Source organism: Vitis riparia, chromosome 3 (assembly GCF_004353265.1).
Source record: "Vitis riparia cultivar Riparia Gloire de Montpellier isolate 1030 chromosome 3, EGFV_Vit.rip_1.0, whole genome shotgun sequence".
NCBI classification, from domain to species: Eukaryota; Viridiplantae; Streptophyta; class Magnoliopsida; order Vitales; family Vitaceae; genus Vitis; species Vitis riparia.
In genome coordinates, this window is record NC_048433.1 from 18551471 (window position 1) to 18568906 (window position 17436).

Consider the following 17436-nt stretch of genomic DNA (forward strand, 5'->3'; position numbering starts at 1 on the left):
CATTTTAGTTTTAAGTGTTCAAAAGAGCGTCATTACAAAAGACCTTTAAGACTTAAAAATAACAATAACTTTCTGGTATGATATGTGGTTAGGCAGATATCAAAATGGAAATCATTGTCTCTTCCATCACACAATTATTAAAGTGTATTTAGTATTAATTTTAGAAAATGTTTTTAAACTTTTTAACACTTGAATAATAAAAATTTCTAACGTTAAAAATATTTGAAGTACTTCCTAAAATTACTATAAAATAAGTTATTAGTTTAACATTTGTTTGGATGCCAACAAAGTTCTGCATTTTCAGGCATAATTGACTCATGTCAAAAATGGTTGAAAACAAAAAAAGAAAAAAATAGAAATCGATAGATGATGTTCATAATACAAAAGAATCAAACCAAGTAACTAATAATAATAATATCAGATATAAAAGCATACGAGTATACAATCAAATCACATATTTTATTTTTCCATACAACAAATTAAACACTCTTTCTCCGAATCCTCAGAAGCAAGCATCCAAAAGGCAGCAGCAACACATGCCAGCACAACTACAAATCGAAAATCAAATGCATCAGTCCTCTCCATTTCTACATACTCACATATGATCATAAAATCTAAAACGACACCAAGGAATTTTTGGAAGAAACCCAATAACGTAGTTGTAACCTTTAAAAATAATAATAATAATAATAATAATTTTGTGTCTGTAGATAAGCAATTGGAAATAATATATACACAAAACGAAGAGAACATAAAGCTTTTCACGTACCATCCTCTCCAGAATCCATCACCCTTGGCCTTTGATTCTACTGAAGCAGGATTTTGAGGGTAGCCATGACCATCTTTCATGGGATAATCGGCTGAAGGTGGAGCCACATGAGGTCCTCCCGGGTATGCTGCGGCAGGTGGTGGTGGATACACTGCGGTAGATAGAAAAGCAAACAAAGTACTGTGAGTTCATGAGAAATTGGAGACTCTAGGTCTAAGTTACCATTTCCAAGCAATCAAATGCAGCTTGGAAAAATAGGTGGAAGACTGAAAGTAAAGTTACCAGGAGGTTGGTGTTGATAGGAGTTACTCATGTTTGGAGAAAGCTTAATCCTCTGAAACTTCAGAAAGAAAAGAAAGAGAGAGAAGCAGCTATAGAGAAGAAGATGGAATTTAGATTGTGTGGAAGAATGATTGAAAACAATAGCCTATATAGAAGGAAAAAGCCAGAGAAAGAAGGTGGAGTTGGTAATAGATAGACCAGGCTTACGTGAGCTGCGACAACGCGTGAGAAGTGGCTTTTCACCTTCCTGGTCCTTTCCCAGGCACAACTACTCTCTTTTTCCTTTTTTTATTGGGCATAGCCCTTTCCCACATATTCTCCTGCTCCTCTTCCTTCTTTTCCTTTCTTTTTTTGTTTTTTCCCTTCTCTCCTCTCTCATTAGGCTAGTTTCTGTCTTTAACCCAGCCCTACTCTATGGTTTCTGAAAAGAAGTTCTCATCTCAAGACCTAGAGGGGGGACAAGAGGTGTGAATCAAAAACAGAATAGAATAATCCTAGAAAAAGTTGAATACATGTAGAAATCTCAACACCAAAAATATATTACAAGCACGATAAGCAACACTCCCAATAGGAATTCTATGCACTGCATATGTAGAATGATCCACACAATGTTCTCCGGCATCATTTTGCATCATATTCTTAACAAGCAAGGCAAAGGGAGATTTCAATTCAATCACATCCAATATGATATAATACAGCCAACTGCCCCCAACATGTAATATCTAGTCATCCTTGACAAACAAAGTAATTACATATAAAAAAGAAAACTTATATCTCCAATACTTTCCCAATTGAAACAGCGAGAAGTTTGTTACGGATAAACCAATTCAATCCATAATCCCTGTCAAGAGATTCAAGGATGTATGCGATTGACATAACTGGAAAAAAGAGATTGAGCCAGTTGAGAGAATGGAGATTTTTTTACATGGAAAAACTCCAAAGAGATTGAGATAATTACAAGATATCCACACTCATTAAGATTAATTGAATACAGTGATCAATTTAACTAGTCTGAATACTTTAATCCACCCAAAGACAACTTGTCTAGTGCACTTTGTTCCTCAGCTTCACACCATCTTCTTATGGCCAACACTTGTATGAGTGTTTAGTTAGGTTGTCAATTTTGGACAAAATTCTTAAGTGTCCCTAACTTAGTTTCTTCAAATCCTCGTTGAACTACTTGCCTAAACATGATCAAGCTGTTGAATTTGCTAATGAATCAAGGTAAGCAACTGAGGTTGGAATTTGATGAAATTGAATCAACATTGTTTTCAAATTGTCGTTTTCTTGAAATATTGTTTTGGGAATTGGAGAAGCATTTTTTTTTTTACTAAGTATTCAACATGCCTTATTCCAAGATCGATCCAACTCTAGGTTGGATCAATTTAGGTTGTAATTTCTAAATTTAATGTCATATGTTGGATCAAGGGTTTCCTTTCACTTAAATAGAAAAAAAAATTGCTTCCTGAAGAGTGGAGACACTATAGTCGTTTCCCCTTTGGTTATCTCATTCCTTTCCTAATTTGGGGTGTTTGGTTGTCAAGAAAATCTAACTTTCCTACTATGTTCCAAATTGTTTTTTACGGATTTTCTTGAGAAAAAAAAAATATGGGTTGATTCCCTCATTCATCTTTTAATTTTAAAACTATTGATTTGGGTAAAAACCTGTTTTTCTTCTTGAGTGAGCTTCAAGAGGAGGTCAAGATCAAGCTTGGTCACGATGTCGAGTACATTCTGGAAGATGAAGGTATGTAGTTAAAGTGTGAAGGTGTTGGTCAAGTAGTCCATGAAGGATTGGAGAACTTAGGTAAAACCTTGTATACATTGTCTATTCTTCATATTGGAATCTTTGATCGATTATAGATCTATGGTTTTTTTTATCTCTTCGAAGGTTTTCCACGTAAATTTTGGTGTCACTATCTCTCTTTCTCTTATTCTCCTTTTTGATGAATGTTCAAATTTAATTTTTCATTTTATACTTGTGGATATAGTTGAAGGGAATAACAATTAGCTAATATAGATGTGATTTGATTTGAATATCATGGATAGTTTCTTTCTTTATTTTAGGCAATGCTATTTAGTAGAATTGGAAACTTGAGTCAATGAGAAATTATTCTTATGAACTATGTTGGGGAGTGTTAATGCATTTGCATGTGGCTTGCATTTGACAATTATTGGGGGTTTGTTGTTGCACTCATACTTGAATGTGATCTTTACCCTGTGTTAGAAAGTGTTAGAAGAGAAAATGAAAAATTATAAAAAAAATCTAAGGTTGGATAATTTGTGTTAGGAGACCTTTTTTAAAATTATTCAACAACATCTATTCACACCCTCCCCCTCTCTAGGTGTAGTCCATCTTTGAGATTCATTTTAAACTTGCATTCAGTACCTGAGCAAAATATGGGGCACCCTTTAATACCTAGTCAAGGAGAATTTTTGGTTTTTCCGCCAACAATTAATGAAACTCCTTTTAGTGAGAAAATCACTTAAATAAACCTAATTTTCCAATAAAAAAGCCATGAATTTTCTCACTAAGCTTTAGAACAACTCACTTCCTCTCATATAGAATTGTCCACTCTAAATTCAGTAGGTCTTCACATCCTTAAAACGTATCTATATAGTCAAGAGTAGCCTATATATCTAGTGTTAGGAAAATTTTCTTTCATCTGATGTGAGATATCACAATCACCCTCCATGTAGATACATCCTACTAGTTGTGTCCCATAGGATTGAGGGACCAAACAAACAAAAATATCTTATGGATTCAAATAAGCAAACTCCCACACTGAGTTCGGAGATCAACTCTAATACCATTTATGAAGACTAACTCCCTCCCATGTAAAAATAGTCCACTCTAAATCCAATAGGTCAAGGCTTTAAAATATGTCTAGATGGTTAAGAATTCATAAATTTATAATATCTTTAACTCTTTCCCTTATTTGATGTAAGATATCAAAATCAACCTCATACAGATACAACATCCTCATTATTTTCCATGGGATTGAAAAGTCAAATAGACGAAATGCTCACACTAGGTTGGGGATCGACTCTAATACCATTTGTAATTATCTACTCTCAATCATATAGATATTATCCACTTTAGGTCCAATGGGCTCTCACGGCTTTAAAACATATTTATTTGGTTAAAAGTAGCTCATATATGTATAATGTTAGAAACTTTTTCCTTTATGCGATATAAAATATTGCAATCACCCCTGATACATATGCAATGTTCTCATTATGTCCCATTGGATTGAGAGACTAAATAAACAAACACCCCTTACAAGGCTAAACAAAAACTACTTCTATACTAGGATCAATGATCAACTTTGATACAATATATAATGACATCCTCACAATCATGTGTGTGTATATATATCTATAACTAAATGGTTCCTCCCGATTACTACTAGAGATTGATTGCCTAAAGATTGGATCAATTATAAACCTCAATTAATTTGAGTTTATTTCATCATTACCAAATTTGAGTTTCCAAACAAGTTTGAATCAAAAGCAATTACAAATGAAAATTTGGTTTATTTTTTTTCCCAAATTTTTAACCATTCATACTCCCAAAACTACTTACCACTACTTCTAGCATATATCAAGACGACTAAAGAACCCTTCTTATTATTATTAAAGATAAGCATGTTAGAAGAAGATTTAAAGACATTGAGCTAGAAGATTTGTCCTAAGATTGCCAACTACCTAACCCATGATAATAAGGTAGAAAAACCAATCTCCTGAAAGGAAAATAAAATAAAAATACAATTTAATTCAAAGTATGAATATTACCTCTTAAAGAAGAAATTAATTAAATGAAAGACTTCTAAGAATCTTAACTAGATAATGAAAAAGGCACATTAAACCATATAACACCCAAACCTTATAAGAGTTTGGATCATTTCATAATTTTGGAATTTAATGAATTTCCACTAATTACTTTTGGCAATAGGTTTTTTCCAGCTAAATGTTTTAGTCTTTTGGATTTATGTAAAAAAAACATAGGATTTCATCCAAAAATAAAGGACAAACTATTTGGTTAAGGGCTCCAAATACTTCAAATTCTGCTAGAAATGTTGTATAGTAATTTTACCCTCAAAAGGAAATCTATAACTTGAAACTTCTCTATTGCCTTTTGTATAGAATATTTTTTTTTAACCATTTTACGAAATGAGAGAAGAAGTACTTTTCATGATTTTTCAATTCAAAGAATTAGAAGAGAGATCTTATAATTATTGTTTTGTTCTTTCAGAAAAATCAAAGGTATGTCTCAACTCTATCCTTGATACTCTTAGCAACTCTCAACAAAATGGCTAAGTGGAAAGGAAACATTGACACATCTTAACTTTGTTTGAGATATAGTTGTTAAGATAGAGCCCATAAAGACATGACATGATGTAAAAATGTTGGATTTATTATTTATTAATAAGATTCTTGATTCCTAATTTATTTCTTGCATTATACCTTATAAGCATTCTGACCTGACATCTTTTTCATTATACATGACTTGAATGGTTTAGGAATTACATGAAAGATTTAAGTCATAGGCTCCTTTCAAGTAAATGATTAGTTCATAGCTAATTCACGGAATTAAGCAATCCATTTGAAGTTATAGTGCACTAGCTTCAATTTGAGGGACAAGTAGTTGATTGGAGCCAAAATATGTGCTCTAATGGCACATATTCTATATGACTTGTGCACCAAAAGACATTCAAATCACCCAACTTGACCTAAATCAATTTTAAGGCCCTAGCCATGAGTTTAATTTGTACTTTGGAGACTTATCTCAGGTTCAAGGGAAGAAAATGGTGCAAGTTGAATCACTTTAGATTTTGAAAGATCAAGAAAGGGCTAAATGAGGAAATAAGTGAGTCAAGACTCATGGACCATAAGGAAAGGCAAGACGAGGATATAATGCATTTGGAAGATAATAAATGACCATTGTGGAGTAATAAAGAAGGCAAGAAAACATGGGAAATGAGGCATGAAGCAAGATTCAGCTGCATGGAAATTTAAAACTCAAAAATCTGATGGAATTATATACTCTGAATTAAGGACAATTTAGAGCATTTCCTAGAGTCCATTGTATACATACTATATATCGTTTCGAAGCTCGGGAATTCAGGAGTCCAATTCTTCAAACGGTTTGCAAATTGGAGCTAAATGAAGAAGTTATGGCCATTTGAAGTCAACTGCACCAAGCTAAAGGGTCATTTCAAAATGATTTCGAAATTCAACTTATGATTTCGAAATTCAACTTATGAATTTGAAATCCACTTCGAAATGACACCAATTTCGAATTCACTCACTGCCACTTTGATGTTCCGCCTCCTCTACCTCGGGAATTGCATCTATTCAACTTATGAATTCGAAATCCACTTCGAAATGACACCAATTTCGATTTCACCCACTACTACTTTGATGTTTCGCCTCCTCTACTTCGGGAATTGCATTTAGGGCACTTCATCCACCCTTAGTGGACCCCACACGACTAGAAATCACCATTTTATTATTTTTTTAATCATTTTTAGGAAATTATTTTGTAATAAGTAGCCAATGAGAGTGTGCCACATGTTAGGTAATTGATGATATTATATAAACTCTCTCAATTCTAGGTTTTAGGGATCTTGGATTTTTTTTGGGAGAGTTTGACATTGAAGGTGGAAGAAGACGAGAACTTTGGTTTGTTTTCTTTTTCTTCTTCATTAAATATATTGTTTTTAGTTTCTTTTTATTCAAATTATGGATGTTTACCCTATTATGGATTGTGAATGTGACATCACCCCCATGAGAGGCTAAAAGCCAACTTAGGGCTTGAAGCATGAAAACCTAAGAGCTAGGAAACCTATAGGGACAATGGGTAAATTATTATAACAATGAGATTAATTATTGGTTGGGTGACAATTTATCATTTTTTTATCCTATCCTTGTGAGTTCGTTTAGGGAATGATACGATAGGTTATTACTTGATACTAGTGATTCTTAGTAATTCTTGATCATTAGTTATCCTCGTCTTCCCTACCGTTATTTGCCCCTAAACAAAGGTATAAGGAGTAGGAAGGGTTAAAAAGTCAAATCTTAAATTGGTAATCAATCTCATTCATTTGATGGTTTTAGGAATCTATTTTAAAAAGGAAAAATTAGGTTTCGGGTGCAATTTTGAGTTATAGAACTCAACTTGATCGTGAGCGGCTAAGGATCCCAAAACCCTAAGATCATATTACTTAAAATACCCTTGTTTTCTCTAATTTCTATACCCTAGGTTGGATTGTGGAAAACCCTAATTGAATTTAAAATCAATATTCATTTTTTTTATTAATTTAATTTCTTTTACTTAGTTTCACATTATTCACATATTGTTTTTCACTTTAGAATTTAAACAAAATCAATTCATTTATTCTAGTATTGACAATTTCCATAAGCCAGTCCTTGAGGACAATACCTGAAATACTACAAAAGTCATAGTGACTCTTTCTCTAGTTTTTTTCTTGACCAGAGTTGTTATGTAAAAAGGCTAAGTATTTTGGTACAATAGAGAAGTTCGGTCAAGTAGCATTTGGATAGGGTTAATTCTCATTGTAAGTGAAATAGTGTGTATGGTTACATGTTAGACAAGACCTATAGTGAGTCATGACATTAGCTATTGGGTAGTTATGATCTCACCATGCTACTATATTGTATGGTCTCTCAACCTTGAAAGGATACTAAGCATGTACTAAAGTTTGTAATGACTTTGGCATACGGGTGAGACCTAAGGTGGTCATACATTCCCTATGGATTGGATCATTGTTGATGAAGGTCGGTAGAAATAAGTGTTCTCAATAAAGGCGTCATAACATCTCATAGGATTAAGATAGTGTGTCCCCTTGGGTGATCCTAAGGACGTGTGTTTAGGAAATCTATGGTTATAGCAGTTCCTTAACTGAAATTTGATATATGCTCTTTATGAAATGGAGTATGTAAGTTGATCACACAATACAATTGCAAAGATCTGAGACTCAAGGATTATAAAAGTAAGTTTTAAAAGTTGTGTAGACCCTCAATTTTGTCCCTCGACACTGGCATTTATCCTTTGGGTGTCACATCCACCCATTGTTCGCATATGGCACCACTAGGGCCCCTTTTGGGCTTAGTCGGTGTCCGAGCCTCGTGTGGGTTTGTCTGTGGTCCATTGTGGTGCATATGTGGTTCATTTTGGAGGGTCACCATGGCCATTTTCCTAGTCATTCACATCACGCTATAGGAAGGAAGTGGGGTCATCCCGATGTTTTAGCTTAGTTGGAGTTTATAGGGGCATGTTGAGGTTTGGAGCACTCGGGCTTGTTTTGATCGTATCTCCCTCATCCAAACTCGGAATCAAGAACCATTTCTTTTTATGGATTCCTTATTCTTCCAGGAACATTCTGTAAAATTTTCAAAATTTTTTGCAATCGGTTAGTTGGTTGGCAGCCGGTTCAGCCGGTTCATCGAGTCAGCCGGTGTAGAACACTGATTTTTGGTAATTGTTTTGATCATATCTCCCTCTTCCGAACTCGGAATCATGCACCGGTTTTTTTTCATGGATTCCTTACTCTTCTAGGAACATTCTGTCAAATTTTCAAAATTTTTTGCCATCGGTTCGACCGGTGGGCATCCGGTTCGTCCGGTTCAACCGGTTCATTGAGTCAGCTGAGGTAAAACACTAATTCTAGTAATTTTGGGCCCCAAATCCTACATGGCTCAGGCCCGTAAGCTCCAGATTGGTTTTGGGCAATGTTGTGGGTCCATTTTGGGCCTTGGTTTGGGTTCCTTGCAGCCCACCACGAATCCATATGGATTCTTGGTGGTGAAGCAAGCTGAAAGCTGAAGGGAGTGAGCTGGCCTTGTAAGTTTAAGAGAAGTAATGAGGGGTGTGGTTCCCATGCTGATGAAGGGGATTTCGGTGCTAAAGGGGAAGGAACCCAGGAGGCTCAAATGCTGAGAGGGGTATGAGTATAAAAGGTGGGAAGAGAGGAGAGCAAAGGACTTTTTGGCATTTTTTGAGAGAGGGGAAATTTTGCTGGTGAGAGAAACAAAAAGGTCAGGAGCATCTTCTGAGTTGAGGGTGTGAGGAAAGCTTCAGCACTGTGGTTTCTTTGAAGAGGAGAATGACAGCATCTTAGTTTTGGGAGTCATCATTGGCATACACGGATCATATTTGGTGGAGATTCTGAGGTAAGCATGCTGAATTTTCTTTGCTGACAGTTTATCTTCCTCGTCTTCGTATGTTTTTCTCCTTCCTCATCATCTTTTCTTCCCTTTGATATGAATATTGTATTGCTTGGGTGTGGATAACAAAGGCCACACATGATTTTTGTTGATTGGTTATGAATGGTTTAGGAACTTTCTAACTGAATTTGTGATTTTTTTTATCAACCGGATGAACCGGTTGGGAACCGGTTCAGCCCCATAACTGACTACCTCTGTCAGCCATGGGGAACACCTGCCTTTCTTGGTCTGGTTCTCACTCATCCGGGCTCGGAATTAAGAACCGTTTCTTTTTTTTGCTTCCTTAATCACTTAGGAACTTTCTGACCAAATTTGGTATTTTTTATCAACCGGATGAACCAGTTGGGAACCGGTTCAACCGGTTCAGCCCCATAACTGGCTGCCTCTGTCAGCCATGGGGAACACCTATCTTTCTTGGTCTGGTTCTCACTCATCCGGGCTCGGAATTGAGAACCGTTTCTTTTGTTTGCTTCCTTAATCCCTTAGAAAATTTCTGACCAAATTTGGGATTTTTTATCAACCGGATGGACCAGTTAGGAACCGGTTCAACCGGTTCAGCCCCATAACTGGCTGCCTCTGTCAGCCATGGGGAACACCTGCCTTTCTTGGTCTGGTTCTCACTCATCCGGGATCGGAATTGAGAACCGTTTCTTTTTTTTGCTTCCTTAATCACTTAGGAACTTTCTGACCAAATTTGGGATTTTTTATCAACCGGATGGACCAGTTAGGAACCGGTTCAACCGGTTCAGCCCCATAACTGGCTGCCTCTGTCAGCCATGGGGAACACCTGCCTTTCTTGGTCTGGTTCTCACTCATCCGGGCTCGGAATTGAGAACCGTTTCTTTTTTTTGCTTCCTTAATCACTTAGGAACTTTCTGACCAAATTTGGGATTTTTTATCAACCGGATGAACCAGTTGGGAACCGGTTCAACCGGTTCAGCCCCATAACTGGCTGCCTCTGTCAGCCATGGGGAACACCTGCCTTTCTTGGTCTGGTTCTCACTCATCCGGGCTCGGAATTGAGAACCGTTTCTTTTGTTTGCTTCCTTAATCCCTTAGGAACTTTATGACGAAATTTGGGATTTTTTATCAACCGGATGGACCAGTTGGGAACCGGTTCAACCAGTTCAGCCCCATAAGTGGCTTCCTCTGTCAGCCATGGGGAACGCTTGCCTTTCTTGGTCTGGTTCTCACTCATCCGGGCTCGGAATTGAGAACCGTTTCTTTTTTTTTCTTCCTTAATAACTTAGGAACTTTATGACTGAATTTGGGATTTTTTATCAACCAGCTGAACCAGTTGGGAACAGGTTCAACCGGTTCAGCCCCATAAGTGGCTGCCTCTGTCAGCCATGAGGAACACTTGCCTTTCTTGGTCTGGTTCTCACTCATCCGGGCTCGGAATTGAGAACCGTTTCTTTTGTTTGCTTCCTTAATCACTTAGAAACTTTCTGACTGAATTTGGGATTTTTTATCAACCAGCTGAATCAGTTGGGAACAGGTTCAACCGGTTCAGCCCCATAAGTGGCTGCCTCTGTCAGCCATGAGGAACACCTGCCTTTATTGGTCTGGTTCTCACTCATCCGGGCTCGGAATTGAGAACCGTTTCTTTCTTTTGCTTCCTTAATCACTTAGGAACTTTCTGACCAAATTTGAGATTTTTTATCAACAGGATGAACCAGTTGGGAACCGGTTCAACCGGTTCAGCACCATAACTGGCTGCCTCTGTCAGCCATGAGGAACACCTACCTTTCTTGGTCCGGTTCTCACTCATCCGGGCTCGGAATTGAGAACCGTTTCTTTTGTTTGAATCCTCACTCATTTAGGAGTTTTCTAGAAAAATTTGGGAATTCTTCTCAATAGGTTGTACCAGTTGAGAACTAGTTCAACCTGTTCTGCTGAAGGACTTTAGGTAGCCCTCGATTTTGGCATTTTTCGAGCCCTTATCCATTGGGGCTCAAACCCATTTGCTATAGGGCGCTTGTGAGCCATCTTGAAGGTTTAAGTCAGTGTTTGATTTCAGTTAGTATGGGCAATTTTGAAGTTATGGGTGGTGTGGTCTAGGTAACTCTAGTTTGATTTGTATGACATTTGGGGAGTCCATTACCTGATCTCAACTAGCCTTCTTCCTGTTTGGCATAAAATTTGATGCTTGATTCTGAATACATGTTGCGTGGCTGACTCACCCTCTGCTGTAGCACATGGCTAGGGACCACAGGTACGCATCGTTGGTTTTGATTGTTGAATCATATGCATGCATGGTGCCTAATCCTGAATTTTTGTTACATGTTTATCTGTGTTTGGCTGACCTTTTATGCAGCGCATGGCTGGGGACCATAGGTACGCACCCATTGTTTTGGGTTGGTTGAATTCATATGCATGCCAAATACCAATTAGGATTGTGTGATTCATGACATCTATTTAGCCTAGGGTTTCATCTTTGACCCATATGCTCCCACATACCCCAATTCATTAGTAGAAACCGAGTTCCGGGCCTAGAGGGGTGCTACCTCGCATGAGGTACCTTCCCAATGGGTAACCTGATCCCCGGACCCAAAATCTAGTTTTCCCAGACCGCTTTTTTTCCATACTGGGGTTATTAGGGGTTTTGGTTCTTACTTAATTTTCCCCATTTTAAAAATAAAAATAAAAAGTAAGTGGCGACTCCATACAACACCGTTCCTCACCGGGGGCGGGTTTTTCAAAACTGGAGAACTCAACTTTTTCATTCCTTCTTTTCTTTCAATAGCGAGTCGCGCCGATCCGATGGATCAGGTGAGGGTCCACAGGTTGATAACATTCACCTTGTTAGATTGTGGATATCATTTCATGGGAAGCTTGGATACAATGGATAATAGGTCACAGACTCGAGTTTCGATATCTCATTGTAATATGCATAGAATACTAGAGTATAGTTTACTCATTATAGTAGGATATTGAGTCAACTTCAAAATTGGATTATGAGAGAGTCATTATATTTTTTAAATGTCCTAGTGGTCCCCACTCAAGCTTTGTTTCCATGGTGACACAATTTATGAGGGTTAGTTGTGTTCTTTGTTCACTTGTGTACATAAGAGTGCTTAATTTTGTAAATGTTGAAATCTCTAAATTAATCCATTCCAAGCCCTAGATCATAGGGGTGTATGCAAAACCATCCTAAGGATACTAAATATAAGCTCAACAAAAGCTCTAAAACATAAAACTTTAGATCTTTGTCCTAACATACTTGTAATCTTGATGCTCCCTAATTCCAATCTAATTACACTACAAGAAAAATGGTCATTGTTGACATATATTATCTTGACTTAAGGTGATATGTGTCAATATTGCCTATTTAAATGAACAACTATGACATATACAACTTGTTTAAACCAATAATGACATAAATAAAATTTGTTGAATTCTTTTATGACTTATATAATAGAATCTTGACAGATAATTTATAAGTCAATGTATTCAAGGTACTTAAATAAAAGCAATAATGATAATAATTTGTTTGATATGTGTATATCTAATTTACTTACTAAGTATTATAAATTGAAGTGACAACAATAAATTTTGATTAAGGAAGTCAATGTTTATTTAATAAATTTTTTTAGTAATGTTAATATCAATTTTCATTTTTTTTTATCAAATTGATTAAATAATTTTTTAGTCTATATCAATAGCACTGAAATAAATTTTTATAAATAATTTTTTATTCACTAATTTTAGTGAAATAAAATTTGCTACATTATGGTTTTTTTATAACTAGATATAAATAAAATCAATACTAATAAACTATTTTTTTATTCATTGATGTTAATGATTTTTTTTTTAGTCTGTATTAATATAATCTTGTTTTCATAAACTATTTTTCATTATTTTTAAATTAGTAATTAACTTGTGTTTGATTTAAAAATAATTACTAAATTTGTGTAAGCTTGAAAATTAAGATATTTGAAATTTTGATTTATCAATTGTTCAGCATAATATCAAGTTTCAAAATTTTATTTTTTAAGTTAACTCATACAAATTTAGACATTAGGAAAGAAGAAAATTAATTATGGTAAATTGACATTATGAAAGTTATAAATATATTCCATATATTGATTCTCATAAAGTTGACTCAGAAAAAGAATTTAAATTTTGGTGTGATAAGATTAATGTTGGTGAAATCTGGACCATTTATTTTCTAATCTCATATCTACCATTCATTTCAAAGAACCCTAAGAGATCATATTTTTCTCTCCCACTTCTCTGTCACCGCCACTCTCCATTTTCTCTCTTTTTTCTTCTTTCTTCCCTCCTTTTTCTTTCCCCGTTCTCTCTCCATACCCATGCGCCTCACCTATCTCAACAATATCGCGACTATCAGTCGTCACCGACGGTGACACTACCGATCGACATTGTTTCTCTCTTTCTCTCACCTTCCCATCTTCACCATGGTGTGTTTCGGTATGCCGTGGTGTGTTCCGATCTGCCATGGTGTGTTCGTCGAACCAGAACCGAAGCATAAAGGCTTACTCCCTCCTCAAGAAGTAAGGATTTGACATGTCATCCTACGGGACGGGGGCGTACGTCAAGCTCTGTGGACTTTCTTTTTCCATCTTTGAGAATTATAGGTAATGAAAGGCTCATGTTCTTGTTGTTATTTCTTTCTTTCTTTCTCTCTCTCGTCTTTTTTTTAGGACACATGCTTCAATTTTAACCCCTTTTTTTCAGGTAGATTTTCTGGGTTTTTGATGTCTGTGATCATTTGGGTGTCTGATAAGTTCAATCCCAATTGGGGTTTTGGTTTCTTGTGCTTTGACTTTGTTGCAGTGACGAATTGGGTTGGGTTTTTGGTTTAATCTCTCTATGGTGTCTCTGCGTTTTTTTTCATTTTTTGGATCGGATTATCAGTTTGTGTTTTGCTTTAATCTAAATGGGTTTTAAGTTTCACGGTTTGTCTCTTCTAATCTATCTTCTTTTTGCAAATATGTTGTTCATTCCTTCTGGTGTTATACTTTATCTGCTACTGAAGCTATTGGGCTTTTCGATTTTGTTTTTGTTTAACATTTTTTAATATAATCACATGAAAGTTTAGATTTTTGGGTGTTATTTCTCTGTTTTAGAATTTGTTAAAGGTATTACAACAAGGAATACAGAATTTTTTGTTGTTACTTTTTCATGGATAGTGGAGAAAACAAAGGAAAAGAAAAGAAAAGAAAATTTTGAATCACAAGTTTTACACTATCTCAATTTTGAAAAAAATGGAAAAAAAAAAAACCCACCTTTGTAGAATCAAATAGTCAATCAAGCGTAGTTGAGTGGAACTAATTGCTTTCTCAAGTCCCAAATGATGAGAAATCTTGGATTCAAAACTTATTCTTATCTTTTCCCGCATTTTCAAGGAACCAAACACGAGCACCAATAGTTGATCTGAATCTGCTGATATGACTATTAAATTACATCTTGGAGAGCATTGGAATCAATATTAAGAGTGCCGCAACATGAATTTTGTGGGGGCTGCATTGATGTTAGATGTAACATTTTACTACTTGATTATGCTTACGCTAACTGCTAAACTCATTCGATTTCATTTGTTGTAGGTATTGAGGCATTTGGTTCCAATTTGATGCTATAGTTTGTTGGTTTCATCTCAATTGTTGGTACATGTTCGATGATCTCTGCCGCAAAGACCCCGACCTGTATCATCTTTATTCCATTTCTAGGTTTTCCTGTTTGTTTCCCAAGAAAAAAACATTAGCGAGGGAAAGAAAAAGAATTATTTATTTATTTATTTATTTAACCAAATGGGTTGTATGGTGGTTCTTTAAAGGCGGTTGAAAGATATTTGGATCATGACTATGATATTTTTTTAAAAAAAAATATTTGCTTACATTTTCTCACTATCCAAATGAGGAATTTTATAGATGTTTGATGCATTGCTCTGTTTGTATTTTTGTTTGGTTAATTTTTGCATTTTTGTGAAAGACTACCTAATGTGGACCATGTTAAAGGTTGTGGACGATGTAAATTTACCTTGTCCTCTGTTTGATAGTCGAGAAGATGGGGGAAAATTTGTTTTGAATGGTTTCTTTTGGTTTTCTTTTTTGGTCTCCACCAAAGGGGGAAATTGAAAACTTGCAATTAGACTAGATAATTGTGTTAAGCTTAATTGAAAGTGATGTGAAATCTAAAACAAATCATTCTGTTAGGCTATGAATCTAAAACTCAAAATTTAGCATGTTTTCTTGTTGATCAAACAAAGCATTTGAGTATTTGTTTTATATTGAAATTTGTGTAAAGTTCCTGAATAGAACCTTAAACCCCTTTGGTTGACAAAATATGGTTGTATTGGGGTTTGTTGTTAATGTTCATATTGGAGACTAGGACAAACCAAAAACTAAAGGAAGCTCTTAATTCTTGTATAGAAATCAATACTATTTTTTATTTTTTTTATTATTTTTTTTTAAATTCTTGCTGATGATTATTTGATTTGCTTGGAACCTTAAAGCAAAATGAAACCTTAATGACAACACATCTACAAGCATAATGGCATCCTGCCAATGCTTAAAAGGAATTCATAAATCAAAACCACACCTCAGCGCTAGCAAGATAATGATGCTGATGGGCCATTCGATGTGGTATTCACATTTGAAGAAAAGGTTTTCGATATGATTGTTGAAGGCTAATGTTTGCATTTTTGTTTTGTTTCTAACACAACATATATTATAGATAGGTTATTGAGCAATCTTAAAAATATTTTTATTGTAGTTAGATATCTAATTTCTCAATTTGAGCTTTTCATTTTCTTAACATCGTTTATTTTTTCTATCATAGGTTTGAGATAGAGGTATTGGCAATTTTAGGGTCTTTCTAGAGGGCAGTGCTTGAAGATTAATGCTAGAGATATGGTATCTACAAATTGTATATATGTTTGATGTATTCTTGTAATTGAAAGTACCTTATAATTTGAAAATTGGTATTTTGATACTTGTTTCTTACTTTTCTATTAATGTGTGTCTATCCTACTAGGTATTCAAGAAATATAGCAAAAAAGAAGAAGATGATGAAGAATTAGTGACCACCTCTTACGAAGATAGTATTGTACTTTTCAATTTAAGTTTGTATATTATCTTAATTGAATATTTGTAATGATTTTTTTTTTTGTATATAGAAAATAGAGAGTAAGTAGAAAAAGATTTATTCCATTGTGTTGTTAGTATTCAAATGTATCTATAATAATTTTTTCCCTTGAGTAATAATTTATTTACATTGTTTTAGGACTTAGTTATTATTATCATAATTAAATATGTATCAAATTTAATTTGGAAGTAAGTTTCATATGGTAACAAGTTTATTTTCTATTAAAACTAAAAATTATAGTAAAATAATATTAAATTTGTCATAGGCAACCTTGACAGATGGCCAATGCCCAACATTGACATTGCAATAGCTAGAAACCTTGACATATTATCCTTGACATTTGTTGTAGCAACCTTAACAGAAGAGCAAGTTAACATTGACATAAGATAAAAAAATCTTGACATATGTTGAATCCAACCTTGACAAAAATGAAAGAAACATTGACATATGTCATACTAACAAAGATTCGATCATTGGTAGAAATAGAAACAACCTTGACATATGTAAATGTCAAGGTGACATATGTAAATGTCAAGATAGCTTTAAACTTTTCTTGACACTGGCATAGATGACATATATAAATAGTAACATACCTTGACATATATACCCTACCTTGATGGTGAAAAACTGTCAACGAAAGGTTTTTTTCTTGTAGTGTTAGTGAAGTGGTGATGCAAATCTTGAAAACCAAGAGATCTTTCACCCAATGCTCTCTTTCCTTTGCTCTTAGCACTAGAGGTTGTAGAAGTCTCACAAAGTGATAGTGGCTAGGGCTAGGGCTCTTATCCCTCTTAAGTGAATAGGGAGACTAAATGGAAGCCCTAACCCTTAAAAGGGGTTTATATAAGATTTAGTGGGCTTAAGTGACTTGAGCTCATCTTAAGCTTAGGTCACTTAATCAAACCTACTTGGGTCCTAATTGATCAATTAATCAATTAGTATAGTCTAGAGAGATAATTCACAAGGTCTTATGTAACCTTGCATATTTATCAAAAAACTCTTATGCACACATGTGAATAAAGATT

The 17436-nt window shown here is 35.1% G+C and overlaps 1 protein-coding gene across 1 annotated transcript; it reads right to left on the reverse strand.

The window, feature by feature from the left end:
• Positions 1–399: 399 nt before the first annotated feature.
• On the reverse strand, positions 400–1152 carry LOC117911826 (cysteine-rich and transmembrane domain-containing protein WIH2-like). The gene is made up of 3 exons (XM_034826246.1): positions 1052–1152; positions 770–920; positions 400–548 (listed from the first exon to the last, which is right to left on the reverse strand). The coding sequence occupies exons 1-3, from the start codon at positions 1080–1082 to the stop codon at positions 503–505; spliced, it is 228 nt and encodes a 75-aa protein (XP_034682137.1). The 5' UTR covers positions 1083–1152; the 3' UTR covers positions 400–502.
• Between the last annotated feature and the right edge of the window lie 16284 nt (positions 1153–17436).

What these genes read in the sequence shown, in the direction of transcription:
- LOC117911826 (XM_034826246.1), bottom strand. Translation starts at nt 1,082, where the DNA reads ATGAGTAACTCCTATCAACACCAACCTCCTG. An exon ending in CTATCAACACCAACCTCCTG is followed by an intron (nt 921 to 1,051) that starts GTAACTTTACTT and finishes TATCTACCGCAG; the next exon opens with TGTATCCACCACCACCTGCC. An exon ending in GATGGATTCTGGAGAGGATG is followed by an intron (nt 549 to 769) that starts GTACGTGAAAAG and finishes TTCGATTTGTAG; the next exon opens with TTGTGCTGGCATGTGTTGCT.